This window comes from Teleopsis dalmanni, chromosome 2 (assembly GCF_002237135.1).
Source record: "Teleopsis dalmanni isolate 2A chromosome 2, ASM223713v2, whole genome shotgun sequence".
Classification (NCBI taxonomy): domain Eukaryota; kingdom Metazoa; phylum Arthropoda; class Insecta; order Diptera; family Diopsidae; genus Teleopsis; species Teleopsis dalmanni.
In genome coordinates, this window is record NC_051847.1 from 21,124,408 (window position 1) to 21,139,089 (window position 14,682).

The following is a 14,682-nucleotide window of genomic DNA, read 5'->3' on the forward strand; positions in this document are numbered from 1 at the left end:
TTTTTAGTTATTTTATGTGTGATTTAATACATTTACGGGGTAAGGAGTGACTTGTATTCACGGGTATTTTGTAATTTTATTTTGTTACACTACGTTTTCTATGACGGCACTAATTTATTACATTAAATTTATATGAATTCATTCTATTAATGTCAATTATTTTAAATATATACAGGGAATTTGTCCGCTTCTACTTTTATCACATGATACATATGTACTGTGTACATACGTACATAAATACATGTATATTCCACTTGCCACTTTAGAAACCGACCACACTCGACACTTTGAGTTAAGCAACTGAATTCAAATTGGAATAACATTGAAGAGGCTTCCTGCCTTTTTTAATTGAGTGAATTTTTTGGCATGAATTTTCCTGTGGTTCTGTTTGCTTCTAAACAAATTCTCGATTGCGGGCAACACTGTTTGTGAGTGGCATAGTTGGGGTTGAATTGCGCAAGTCAGCAAAATATGTGCAACAAGGAAACAGGGTGCCCATGTACAAAAACAAATTTGAAATTAATTTTGCACGTTTTATTCGTATATGGATATGTGTATAACTACGAAACTTTATGTTTTGGATAAGTTACTCACTTATTAGCTATTGCAATTAATGGAATGGTTTACTCATACTGTATGCTTTTTTTTTGTTTAGAGAACCTGAAGATTTTATCTTTTTAAAGTTTGTTACAAATTATTTAAAATTTGCTGTATTTGGATTTTCCAAACCTATATAGTATTATGAATAAAACCTTGAATTTTAAGTTTAATCATATTATTGAGTTTAATTCTAACACCTATTTCTTACTAAGTTTCTAATGAAACACAAAAAAGTGTGTTTAGCAATATAAGTAATATTATATTTCATTAAAAAATTAAAAAAAGGTATGAGTAATATAGTGCATATATACTATGTTTACAGTTTATACTATGTTACAGTTTAACTTCTTGCACCTCTTTAGTATATTCTTATAAGACTTTGTGTGAGAAATGGCATACCTTCTGCATATTTGTCGAGTTAAATACAATAGTAATCGTATACTGACTGAATTTCATCTATAATAAACATTTAATACAATAGTGTTAACATAGCTAAAGAACTAAACCAATATAATATCTAATTTTATCACTTAGGCATGATGGCTTAGTTGTAAGTGAAAGCTCAAGTAAAGTAATTCACATAACTTCAAATACAATAATTGTATTTAGATAAGTATTAAGTAATAGAATCAGATATATTATGCATGTTTTATGACATAAAATATAAAAATTTAGTGGTCCTGTAGTCCGTCGCTGATCAATTTATATCTAAAAAGTCGATTTGAAATGACATTTAAAATTCATCTTACGAAGCTGTTTTCATTAATATGTACTCGTTTACATACCATACTTTAACTTAATTGCAGATTTAAATATATTTCTAATAATTTAAAATATTTTATAGAAATTTCGTAATTATTTTCAATTCAAATTCTTAGTTTTTAAATAAATTAAAAATTGTATCAATATATAAGAATATTGTATTAACCTAACAGTCCTGCACCCGCTAATCCTCCTCCGCCACCAATCACTCCGGCACCTCCAATCAAACCACCTGCACCAGCAAAACCACCAGAAGAATAACGCGCTTTAAAGCCGCCGCCACCGAAACCTCTGCCGAAACCACCACCGAGTCCACGAGCTTTAATATGATAAGTTTCACGATAACGTTTAAAACCTCCACCAAAACCAGCTCCCGCAAATCCACCCGCTGCTGCTCCACCACCAATTCCGGCAATACCTGCACCACCTATACCAGCAATGCCTGCACCACCACCACCACCGCCACCCACTATTGGTTGTTGCACACTTGACACTATAGGGACTTGTTGCACAATTGGTAATTGAGAAATTACTGGCACAGCTTGGATCGTTGGTTCATTTGCTATTAGAGAACGCGTAAGTCTATTTTGATTAACAGCTTTTAATGTTAGATCTGAGTGATTTTCAGTATCTGCACAGTCTGTATTTATTATTAACAGGAATTTTAGAAATATCAAAAAACTAATATTTTTCATACTGTATTGTGTATAAAAAATTTCTTCTCTAAATAATTCCAACTTCTTCTTAAGTTTCTGACGTTGTGAATATAGGTTTCAATCTTTTTAAGGTTTTTATGTGTTTTTTTGTTAAAATTTTGTTTATTTTCTAAGACTCATTGATTGCGAAAAAATTATTGAATTTCCAAGTATACAAAAAAAAAACTTGTAAATTTTTTCAAATGTTTGTTTTGAATTTCATAATTGTTTATGTTGGAAGTTGTGTATTGTATTTATGCTCCGACTTAACCATCCATGCACGTGGTCACAACTGTTAAAATTGATGTGTTAAACTTCGATAGTAGTTTCCATGCCAATAACCTTCTCATATATTTAGCGAGATGCTAATGCTCAGACTCAGATTAAAGCAGGTATATATTTATTTCAGAAAATAACATATGTACATAAATATTACAATTTAACTGAAATTTCTTAACCATTCATTGTTAGTTCAGCATTGTTTTATATACGAGGGGTGTTCGAACAGTTTTAAGCTTAACATATAAAAATATATATCATTTCTTTGTCGCTTATTTTATGACATAATTTATTCATAATTTAAACTTTTTTATAGATGCTCTAATGCTTCCAACGTAGAAGCGTGTCTGTCAAATAACCAGTGACTGGTTATTCAAGACATGATTATAAAGGTACTTGATATCTTTTCAAGCGATGTCTGTGATATACGATGTCTTTACTAGGTACTTGAGTAAATTTTGTTACTTTTTTTTATTAAGTTTCGGCTACAATAACCGAGAGATGTCAAATGGGTGCGGTCGTAGAGTCATATGGTCTTTTGAATGTCATTATTCTGCATTAAAATTGGTAATCTGATATGTTATTGTGTGTGACTACGCCGAAGAAAAGATTAGTATCCCATAAAGACTTTCATTTTTATATGTTTAAGATTGTTTTCTAAAATTTTGTGCATAAAAATAAAATTTGGTTGTAATATATCCGCTTAGTGTTCAGGCGGAAACCTTTTAGAACGCCCTATGTACTCCTTTTTTTGTGATATTTTTAATGTTCATTGAAAACGATATCAATTATTAATCCGTTTATTTTGCAAATAATTAATAACTATTTGTTATTAAATCAAACATTGTTTTAAAATTATTGTAAGATTTTTAGTATTTTGTAAATAAATACAAAAGTCTATGACTGAAGTGAGCTCTCCGTAGTAGATAAAAATATAAAAACAGATGAAACACTTGAAAACAATATAAATTTGTAAACAAAACAATCATAGAAAGAAGAAAATATGCTGAGAGACTATAAAAGAAGCATATACATGAGTCTTGTCTTCCTAAGGCTGCAGTTTTGATGAATCTCAAAAAAGCAGATTCATATTTCTGATGAACAAAGATTGTTTATATTATGTTTTTATAGAAATAAGCTAAAATACGTAGAAGTTATTGGTCTTTTTCAATTGTTATCAATTTTAAAAATAAACAAATTCTTTTTTTTGAAAAAAGTTGTAGTTCTTGCTTTAAAATTTCTTAAAATTTAAAGTCATCAATATATCTGATTATAGTTGAAATAGTTGATTTAATATTTTGAAAATTTTAAAAGATAAAAGATAAAAGCTGATTGCCCTTTAAACTGATTTTTAAGTTTTATATGAAATACTATTTTTTAAAAAATTTAAAACAGACAAATTTTCAGTGAATCTCATTTTTCGTTTTTGCAGGTGTGAATTAAAAAGATAAACTTTGCACATAATCACATTAAAATTCATCAAACTTTTAGTAATTTACTTTAATATAAATGCCGAAAATATTGCAAAATTCAAACAGAAATCACAAGTAGTCCAGCGCTGGACGCAAACTGGCCGCACAGCTTTAAGCCAAAACTTTGACAGCGTTAAAAAATATTAAAAAATTAAAGCAAATAATTTGTTTTTGCGTAAAAAAAAGAAAAAAATATCAGACAAAACCGTCGCAATGTTGTTTAAAGGGTTGGTCATGTTTGTATGTTTCATATTGCTCCAACAACAACAAATATTGGCTCAACCTATTGAAACAGTAGCACTGCTGACACAGCCTCAAAATCCATTGGAGACATCAGTGGATGCAATTAATATTGACAACACCAAAGTGCGAAAAACTCGTCATTTGATTGGGGGCGGTGGTGGTGGTGGTATTGTTGGAGGTGGTGTAGTTGGTGGCTTCGTTGGTGGTGTTACTGCACCAGTTTATACAACACCCATACAAACTGTTCCGATAATACAGACTGTGCCTGTTATTACCACAGTTCCCGTCGTTTCGACCATTTCAACAGTACAAACAATACCATCTTATGCCTCTGGTTATGGTTATGGTGGATATGGAAGTGGAGGTTTTATTGGTGGTGGTCTTGGTTTTGGAAAAGTTCAATTTAAAGCGAAGGGATTTGGTGTTGGCGGACTTGGTGGCGGTATCTTCGGTTGAAAAATTGAATTATTAGAAATATCAAAGAGTGCAATAAAATTATGTGATTTAATTAAATTAAAAAAGCGTTCTACTTAATTAAAAACAAATTATGTGTATTAAAAAAAGTGTGAAGAAGTTATGTATTTGATATTTAATTGTCACTGGAACAGATAATTTTATTTATTGAAAAAAATAAAACGTTAAAATATGATTCACAAAATAAAATAAAATGTTTTTTTTTTATAAGTAATATATTTAATCATACTTCTTGAAGAGGCTTGATCCTCCAAAATCACAAGGTCACAAAGCCAAAATTTGTAGAAAATTCTTTTATATAGACTTTTATGTTAATAGATTTATATGTTGTATGTGTTATATGTTTATGCAATAGTTAAGATGTTCTAAATGTTTCACCATAATTCGCCATTCGCCATTTTGTCCATCTTGCGTTAGGTAATTTTTCATCAGAGGCTGGGCCAGTGCTTACTTCTGGTACTTAGAAGGGATGATTTATTCTCTCCATCATAAATGTAGAAAGAAACAAGAATATGGGGTTTACATCCATGAAAAAAAGAGCATACAATTTCTGTGATTTCAGTGTGCTTAAGCTTATTCAAATGATATATTTCGATTGTGTTCGATCCATGATTTGTGAACAAAAGTGACATTAGAATCGCGTGAGACATTATATATATTGAATGTTAAGAAAAATTTTAAAGGAATAATTATTTCAAATACGGTATTGTATTTATATATACTTTGCAATCTTTATTTTATGTAGATATATTTTATTTATTCGTACTACTCAAAAGCTGGTGTCAGTCAGAATTATATATTTATTGGGTAATTCCAAGTATCAATTATCTTGTAATTTTGTTTCTAATCAAATTTCCTAATTGATATAACATTGTGTTGAAAAAAAAATTGATTTAATATGAAATCTATGATTTGTTTATATAAAGTTTCAAGTATTTGGAAGTAACTGCCGCACACTGGCCCAACAAATCTAATAAGCCAATTTTAAATAATAAATAGATGACGTTGCTAAATTATTTAAAACTCTTTTATGTGGTCAAGATTGACAAAAGAATTCCGAAAAAGTTTTGATTGTGTATTTTTCATACGTTTATTTGATCAAAATTGACGTTTATAGTACTTATTGTGTACTTGAAATTAATACATAATACGGTGGGCCAAATTTCGTTATTTCAAAATAAAATTGTTATAAAATAAATAAAACTAATAAAACGATCTATTGTATTTTACAGTTATCAGACAAATATCTCTAATAATTTTGCTAATAAATTATATAAATTTAGTAATTTTTTAGGTAAGTATTTTTTTGTAGATATGAATATAATGTTATAGTTATAAGAAACAAAAATTTGACTGCACATATATCCACTTACATACTTTGACAATATATTTTCATAAATATATCTACAATAGTTATAAATATATCCATATATATAAAAAATTTTTTACCTCCATAGGTTGATAAATTTTGTTGAGTACATTTTTTTGCTTCACTGTTCTACAGATAATTACTTCCGTATAACAAAAAATAAAATTAAAAATCTCTTTTTCTTTACTTTACTAAAATGATTATAATTTTATTTCTTAATATTTTATTTGATTGAAATATTAAAAAAAAAATTAAGACACTAAAGCTATAAAATCAATTGTATAACATTCGCCGAATTTAGTTAAAATTAATATTTGGAACAAGTTATACGCTAAAAAAATGAAGACCTATGGATTGTTATTCCTGTGTCTACTTGGACTCATAGTTGCTGAACTTATATGCGCAGATGATGTAGATTCTATTGCCTTAAAAGATGCTAATTTGGATAATAATTTACCAGCTGTAGACACGGAGGGCCATGAAAATATATCAGCACGTAAAACTCGTCAATTCGGTTTTCCGCCTCCACCACCATATGCACCTGGTTTTGGTCCTGGCTTTCGACCTGGTTTTGGCCCAGGATTTGGTTACGGTGGTGGTTTTGGAGGTACCCGTGTTATAACTCGGACTCGTACACGTGTTGTTAATCGTTTCGGTGGATTTGGTGGTGGATTTTATGGTTAAAAGTTTAAACATTAAACATATATTAAACGAAAGTTTTATTGCTTGTACTGATTGTGTTGTAAATTTTAAAGTAACAAATAGTATCTTATCTTCAATCTGTGTAAGTGTAAGACTTACTAAATGCATATAAATGGACGAAATGTGATATTCTAAGCTATAGTAAATTGTTGTTATTAAAAGTATTTTATGTAGAATACTAATTAAATTTTAAAAATATGAATATTGTTAAAAATAAAAGTTATTAATTTAAAATTTTTAAGCATTCATTAAGTTTTATTAGTTAGGCAAAATAAAAGCATAAATTTATTAAAAGTTTATTAAACAAAATTTAAATGTGGACTGCTTGTTTGATTTAGCAGTGTATCAAATTTTTTTCGATATCTCCAATATAAAACAACATATGTGTTGACCAATATGTGTTTATCATATTGTGTATAATATAAATTAATTTGGCTAACAATCAAAGTTCTTTAATATGTGGTTGATATGTTGGATTGGGTAAAAAGTAATCAGCGTTTTTCTGTTAGTTAATCTCGAAGTTCATTACTTTGTTTTACATGCTAATAGGGAAATTCATTATTGTTGAACATTTTTTTATTTTTTAAGCATCCTTAAAATTATAGCATGTGAAATTTGAGCGAAATCCTACATAAATACATAAATAATACTAATAAATAAGTAATAATAAATAATAATAGGAATAAAAATTATGGAACGGGAATGTGCAAGCTTTTGTGGTTTTTTGTGATAAATATATTCTACGAGTATAATAACCAGTTGCTAAAAATGGTTCCCTGACTGAAACATGGTACTCACTTAATCGATCTGTTATTAAATAAGTCGATGAATAAATTGGATATAAATATTTATGAGATCACAAAAGAATTGAAATGTTGATTACAAAACATTTTTTAACTACTTGTAAATATCCGATTACAAAAAAAAATTTAACAGAAAATACCAAAGGAATTAAACAAGAGAATAGGTGTTGTGGTATACCACGATAATACCAGGCCATGTATTTTAGTGACTTTGCAGTGAGGTTTTGATTGAGATATCACAACAGCAAGTCGTCATATATTTAGACTACTGCAATCTTAAAAGATGTTTTAGAAAAGCATCTACATCATTCATAAAAGGATTTAAGCTTGGAATTCTACAACAAATATTTTTCCGTCAAAACAAAACAAAAAGTCAATTTTGATTACTTAAAATAGTTATAACAGCTAATATGTTTTAGAATATTTATAGTGTTAGTTTAATATTTCTCTAGATAAATTTAAAGGCAAGTATTTGATAGCATTGTTGTCAGTTTTGATGTATGTACATACAATTAAATATATTTAATATTTATATTAAATAATATTTTAATAATTAATATTTAATAATATTTAATTTATATTTTATATTAAAATGAACTCTGCAGCTCTGCTTCTCCATTAAACATTGAAAAACGCCAAAGAGCTCAATCGAAAATCTTTCGGCAAATAGTCGGTCACCCTGGTATATGAAAAATACGAATATTTATAGAGATCTTCGAATTAACAAAGTCATAAACGTAATTGTCACTAATACATAAAAGTACGCAGTCAAATTCAGGAATTACCTAAACTCACTTGCAAGCAATCTCACCCACAGCACTGGAACCCAGCGACTCAAAAGGAACTATATATGGTAAACCCAACTATTTAAGAAAACGAAATTGGACGAAGGGTTGACTAAGGGCAAATAATTATCTATTTTCTTTCTTCTACTACTGCAATTAGCGATAACTTATTGTTAGTTCTGCGGCCCTATGTTTCTCCTAGGAGGTGAAGGATTTAATATATAATATATTGTTAGTTCTGAGTTGATTTGTAGAAGATTTAATAAAAAAGGTAAAATAATTAAAAAAAAAAAAATTTTATATAAATATAATACATAAATAAAATAAATTCTTTGTGTTACAAAAATTATAAAGTCAGCAGAAAATTTTAAATATAAACTTCATATTATTATCCTAGATTCTATAACATAGAGTTCGGTATATTAATTTGATTTTAGTTTATGTCAATAATATTTATGTTTGCTACTCAATCCGGTTTCTAGTATTAGAGGTCAACAATGCATAAATTTGGCTTGATGTTATTTATATATCGTTTCATCTGTACTTTTTTTATCCCAGTATTTGTACAAATTTTTAGAAGACTGATTAATTTACATTTGTGATTCATTTCGGTTTCATTTGATTTCTATACAGTTTGTTAGTATATAGAAAATTTAAATTTTTATTTGAAATGTTTACAAATTACACATATATTTGTATATATGAATTATATTTGTATATATGACATAATTTCCATTGATTAGTATTTTGTCATAAAACATTTATTTAAATCGATTAAAAATTCTAATTCTCAAAATCAAATCAGATTAGTCCAACTAATATTAAGATTCTAATTAAAGGAGAAAGTGTCTTAATCAAGAAAATTATATTATTATTTAATTAACTGTCTTTTTAATTAGCTCATAAATATTTTTTATAACATTTAAATTAACTTCAAAACTATTTGTAACTGCGTGATGGTATATAAATAAATTTCATTTGACAGCTTTTACTTTTGAAGGGTGAACAGTTGGATGAAGTTCATCAACAGTAAACTTGTAATTTATTTCTTAGTTCCAATTTCGCTCAGTTGGTTCCACGCAGTGAAATGTAACGAGAATGTAACTGAAACCCAAACAACAACTACAAGAAAAACGTTCATAGATGCGAATACTTTTGACGCGAATGTGGGAGTTTTGCGTAAGTATTAATAGAAAAACTTTATATTTTAATAAAAAAATTGTTTGAATTCATTTAAGTTTAGCTACGAACCAAACTCAATTTCAATTTATACGTAAGAACTTACGAAAGTTTGCTGGACAGTTCCGTATGAGAGTTAGGTGCACCTTATGGGGTTGCCGTGATGTAAACGCTATTGAATTGCCGGAGTTAGTGCAATCTGCTCAAGCAGAGGTGATGGGATCAAATAAAAGGCCAATGCTTTTCAAAATAAGACAACTTTTGAGAAAAAAGGCAAAGGAAAATAATTAAAATCGTTCTTAGAATACTTTGGGAGGCAATGCAGTTATATCAACAAATGCAAATAAATTATAACTAAATAAATTTATAAATTTTTTAAAAATCAGAAAGAAGTCTCTAAAAACTTAAGTTATTTTTAAGGCTATTTGTTAGCGTTATTTCGAGTCGTTGCCACAGTTTTCACAATCATAACTATTATAATTGGCTATAACTATAAGTAATGTCATTGTCTTTCTTCCAATTATTTATAGTCATCCTAGAATTAAACAGATTTTAATACTTAATAACTGTTAGCCCGTTTTCATTTATTTAACCATTAAGGTACTACGTGTCTGTTAAATTAAAAAATATAAAAATGTTATAATAAATTTAATCGAGGATAGAAAAGAATACAAAATGTGCAACATACCGGCTTCCAATAGAGCGAAAAACTGCGACTTTGTCTGATCTTTAGTGATTTTAAATGAATTTAGCCGATAAAAGATATTTCGCCTTTTGTATAAAAGTTTTGTGATCATTTGGTTTATCACAAGATATAAAAAAGTTTATTGACTTTTTTCCAATTATCTTGAGGCATCTTAGAATTAAAAAGGATTTTATACTTAAGAATAGTTTGCACCCACTATTATTATTCCTATCGAAGGTAAAAATTGGACATATCTTTGTAATCAAAAATATTATCAATGAACCTTTGTTAAGTATTGCCATCTGGATTGCAGACTGTACCGATACTGGATTGACATTGTCTTTTTATATAAGTAATGTTATCAGAAATATATATCACGATATATATTAATCATACAGTAATAATTATTTTAATTCCTTTCCAAATACAAGTTTTGATTAAGATTCAGTTCTTAACATGAAAATAATAGACACCAACATTTTTTTTTTTTTTCTCTTTATTGAAATTATCTTAAACTAAAAAACGTGACAAATGTGATTTTTACTTAATAACTGAATATTTGGTATTGTTTGTAATAAAAATGATTTGGTAAAAAAAATGTAACTATTTATAAAAACTTTGTACAAGAATTTTCAAAAAATATTCAATTTTTTAGATAAAACATTTAACCAAAATGTTTACCAAAAAGATTCTTAAATCCTAAACCACCAAAACCTCCACCCAGTCCATGGAGTCCACCAAATCCAAGACCACCAAGACCTCCAAAACCTTTGAAACTTCCATGTCCTAAACCTCCAAATCCACCGAATTTGCCGCCCAAACCAAGACCACGTGCTAATCTCTCCGACTCTCCATCTATTGCCGATTCATTTGATTGTTCAATATCCAACAAAGTTAATGGAGCTGTATCTGATACGGCGGCAACAGGAACTTCGTAGATCGCCACAGGTACTGCTTGTGTGCTACTGATGTAAAATACACCCAAAATGCAGAAAGCCAAAATTGTAGTTGAATTCATTTTGATATTATTAAAGGGTTTTGATGAAGTAGATTTAATTAATTAATCCTTTATTTTCGTTTTTATAATACTGTACTCTTTTGGAGTGAAATTTGTACTTAAGGTTCAGTGAATTGCGTTTAGCTTTTATAGTTTGAAAATCACTAAACATTTTTGCCATAAATTTACCTACTAACCCTTGGCGTTACTTCATTTACAAATTTGGCTAAGTAAATTAAAGGTGCTAATTTGAATTCTAAATATCTGAATTTTGTATAAATCAAATCTAATTTCATTCATAAATCGTATTTGCTGTAACTACCATTTGCTAGCATAATATACTTCAAAATGTTTAAGTTTACATTTCCAGAAGATTGAAAATAAGCGACGCATGCGTAGCATTAATTCGGGTCGAACGAATTTCAAATGGGCTTGTTTATGCAAATAATTACCTTATTTATCTTATTTATCTGCTGATCACTTTATACAAAAGTTACATCATATTTACTTATCTTCACGCGAACTTAATCGTATGCTGAAGTTCATTTTGGTTAGTAAGTTTAAATGTTGAAACCGACATAGTACTTTGATTTGCCTTGATCCAATGTTTCAAAAAAAAAAACACAATTAGAAGAACAGTGAATCTTCAAATCTCTTCCAAATAGGTGCGAAATATTTAAGCTATGAAGTTCTTAAAAATAGATTTTGTTTGCTTGTATTCTATGTGTTATGTAGAAAAACATATTTGCTTTCATTTATGTACACACAACATTATTTGCTGACTTCACCCAAAATCTTTCTTATCAACAAGAGAATAGAATTTTGGTACTATTATTCTTGCATAACAAATAAAAGCAGATTTTAACCAATAGGTCCATGTGTGCTTTACGGTTTTTCACATATTTACCTTATCTAACCTAAATTACTTGATCATATTCTTGGACAATTTAATAAACATTATTAAAACTATTTGCAATTTTTCAAATTAATTGTTAACTATTTCAAATTAAGTAATAAAATATATCGGGTTGGTTTGGGTAAAATAATAAAATATACCATAATCTATAAGGTATACGTGTGGTGTCTTGTCTAAAGAAAGATTAGGAGCATTCGTTTATGAATCAGGCTAAAATACTCAAAAGTGGAATGACAATTATCTTGCAAGCACATATTTTATTTTAACTTTAAAGATAACCTTTAGGACCATAGTAACAGATAACGTGATAGCACTTAATGCGTTCAATTCTTTTTAGGAGATAATAAAACAGGAGTAAGAATATCTTTAAAAGTTGGAACTTCTTGGCCTAAATCACGTTAGAATATCGCTGTTTGAAAGTCCAGAATCATTCTGCGGCTTAAGCCATAATGGATTCTTAATTTTTACATAAACAATATCGCTAAATTTAATTAAATGTTGTGAATGAAATTAACGTAAAGATCGTTACAATAATTTTGGCAGGTCTTAGTAAGTTAAATTATCATCTTTGTTTTATAGAGAAAAAGAAATGGTTATCTAGTACTTGTCCATTTAGATAAACGAGAGAAACACTTAACTCGGCATCTTTTATCAGATGAAGATATATGACTCGTTAAAGTAGATTTGATACTACAATTTGTTGAGAAAATTGCAGTCAAAAGAATACTCCATCAAAGATCTATCATAGGGGCATAATAGATTTTTATTTTACAGAGCGAAATCCCTTAACTTAATAATAATATCCATCTTACAATTTAAAAAAAACATACTTTTAGCATTTTTCACACAAATAATATCAAAATACTATAATCAAATACAAAATTATATTGCAAGCCAGATGTATTTGTGTCATATATGTAGTTTTGAACATTAATAAATTGAATTAAATACAATATATTTACTTCTATGATTTTTTATAAATTTATTAATCTTAATAACTCATTGTATTGCTACAATGTGTTTATTAGGAACATGTTTACTTCTTCGAAAGATTTGAAATGTGGGTCTTCATTACTTATTCGAATCACTTCAAGAACTTCAATAGTTGCTGAAATGTCTCAATATACGAAGGAAAACTAAAGTTTAATCTCTGACATAGATTTCTATGACATATTCGTGTCTTCCTTTCTAAGATTAATCAACCAAGCGTGTATTTTAAGGTTGATTAACCCTCTCATTCCCTTGTTTATTTCTTTTTCGAATTAGAACAATTAAATTAGTGGGAAAAATATTTGGAAGCTGGCCGGAAAGGGCTCACTAACTCATGGAGAGTGTCATGCGATAGTGTACTGAGTTATTATTGTGCTTAGAATGTCCAAGTGTGCAACCCTCTGAATTTTGCTTAATTATTCTTGGCAACGGATCAGGTTAATTTTTCACCACTAATCATTTGAAAATGATTATATGTTTTTGTTAGAGATTATGCACACATACAGATTCGTAATTGATATTTCTAGTTAAATAAAATAAGTGAATTATATACACACAAATAAAAAATTTTATTCCAATTGTTCACTCAATTTTTCACGTTTATTGAATAAATTTGATGTTATATAATTGAATTTGATAAATTTGATGTATAAACATAAACACACTTTTCACATAATTTTGATTTATTTCTAGTTAATAATTTAACCACTATTATTCATTTTTTATGTATTTACAATAGATAATAAGTATACTACTAAAATATGCTTTTTTGTTTTATTCCAATTCTTATTCGTTTCAAATCTTTAGTTTCTATTGAGGCGTCTATATGCTTGAGTGTTGAGATTATGTGGCGGACGTGAAAAATTCTTTTTAAAGCCTGGCGTATTCAGAAACTTAGTGGATTGTTTCCTGTTTCCATAACTGTATGGCTTCGGTTCTCTTTCATTAAAAACTTGATTATTGAACTGATTTGAATTAATACGATCTTGATTATTCAAATATGACATATAATCAAAATTATTTGAACTATGTTTTGGTCGTTTGAAACGATAGAACTTATCAATATTACCACCTTGTATTGATGTGGATAATATATCAAAGTTCATTTTTTCATCTATAAAATTATTATTTACTGGTTTTCTAGACTTTCGTATATAGTCTTTTACAAATGCTCGTGACCATACTACAGGATCCAAGTTGGCATCGTAGCCAGCATGTTCAGGAAACCATGGTGTTGGTGCTGCTTGAGTTGATTTCTGCTGCCAAAGTTCGAATATTAAAAGTGTTGTGATAAAGTAATATTTATAAAACATTTTTTATGCTGTTTGTTTATATTGTTTCCGTTTAATATTTAAAATTCAGAGTTGTCCGTTTTGATGGAGCTACAATCAGAGAATGTTGCACCTTGAACTTGCTGCCGAGATAAAAATATGTCTAGAAATTATTTCTTCAAACATTGGACTAGTTTGACAGATTGATTAGATATGTGAATTACACAAATACGAGGATATGCACATACGGAAAGTTTGCATTTCGCATATTACGGATACAATTATATACACTTCAGTTTTCTCATTGGTTTGGTTCTGTATTTATGTATTTTGTTCTACTATTCTTTTAAACCAGAGTTGCCATGTTTTAGTTAAATACATGTTAACCGGACTACTTCTGCATAAGTTACTTATGAATGTATCATAAATGAGAGCATTGGAAATTTGTGTCTTCGTGACT

General features: G+C 28.4%; 4 protein-coding genes across 4 annotated transcripts; 3 read left to right on the top strand and 1 right to left on the bottom strand.

Annotated features, from left to right (window-relative positions):
- Nucleotides 1-4,042: 4,042 nt before the first annotated feature.
- On the top strand, nt 4,043-4,507 carry LOC119674082 (keratin, type II cytoskeletal 1-like). Its single transcript, XM_038085207.1, has one exon. The coding sequence runs from the start codon at nt 4,043-4,045 to the stop codon at nt 4,505-4,507; it is 465 nt and encodes a 154-aa protein (XP_037941135.1).
- Nucleotides 4,508-6,233: 1,726 nt separating this feature from the next.
- On the top strand, nt 6,234-6,578 carry LOC119674083. The gene has a single exon (XM_038085208.1). It carries the CDS (start codon nt 6,234-6,236, stop codon nt 6,576-6,578), a length of 345 nt encoding a protein of 114 aa, XP_037941136.1.
- A 2,591-nt stretch (nt 6,579-9,169) lies between these two features.
- On the top strand, nt 9,170-9,674 carry LOC119678285. The gene is made up of 2 exons (XM_038090041.1): nt 9,170-9,363; nt 9,428-9,674. The coding sequence occupies exons 1-2, from the start codon at nt 9,198-9,200 to the stop codon at nt 9,652-9,654; spliced, it is 393 nt and encodes a 130-aa protein (XP_037945969.1). The 5' UTR covers nt 9,170-9,197; the 3' UTR covers nt 9,655-9,674.
- A 1,038-nt stretch (nt 9,675-10,712) lies between these two features.
- LOC119674084 (keratin, type I cytoskeletal 9-like) lies at nt 10,713-11,066 on the bottom strand. Its single transcript, XM_038085209.1, has one exon. It carries the CDS (start codon nt 11,064-11,066, stop codon nt 10,713-10,715), a length of 354 nt encoding a protein of 117 aa, XP_037941137.1.
- Nucleotides 11,067-14,682: the final 3,616 nt, after the last annotated feature.

What these genes read in the sequence shown, in the direction of transcription:
- LOC119674083 (XM_038085208.1), top strand. Translation starts at nt 6,234, where the DNA reads ATGAAGACCTATGGATTGTTATTCCTGTGTCTACTTGGACTCATAGTT.
- LOC119678285 (XM_038090041.1), top strand. Translation starts at nt 9,198, where the DNA reads ATGAAGTTCATCAACAGTAAACTTGTAATTTATTTCTTAGTTCCAATT. An exon ending in CGCGAATGTGGGAGTTTTGC is followed by an intron (nt 9,364 to 9,427) that starts GTAAGTATTAAT and finishes ATTTAAGTTTAG; the next exon opens with CTACGAACCAAACTCAATTT.
- LOC119674084 (XM_038085209.1), bottom strand. Translation starts at nt 11,066, where the DNA reads ATGAATTCAACTACAATTTTGGCTTTCTGCATTTTGGGTGTATTTTAC.
- LOC119674082 (XM_038085207.1), top strand. Translation starts at nt 4,043, where the DNA reads ATGTTTGTATGTTTCATATTGCTCCAACAACAACAAATATTGGCTCAA.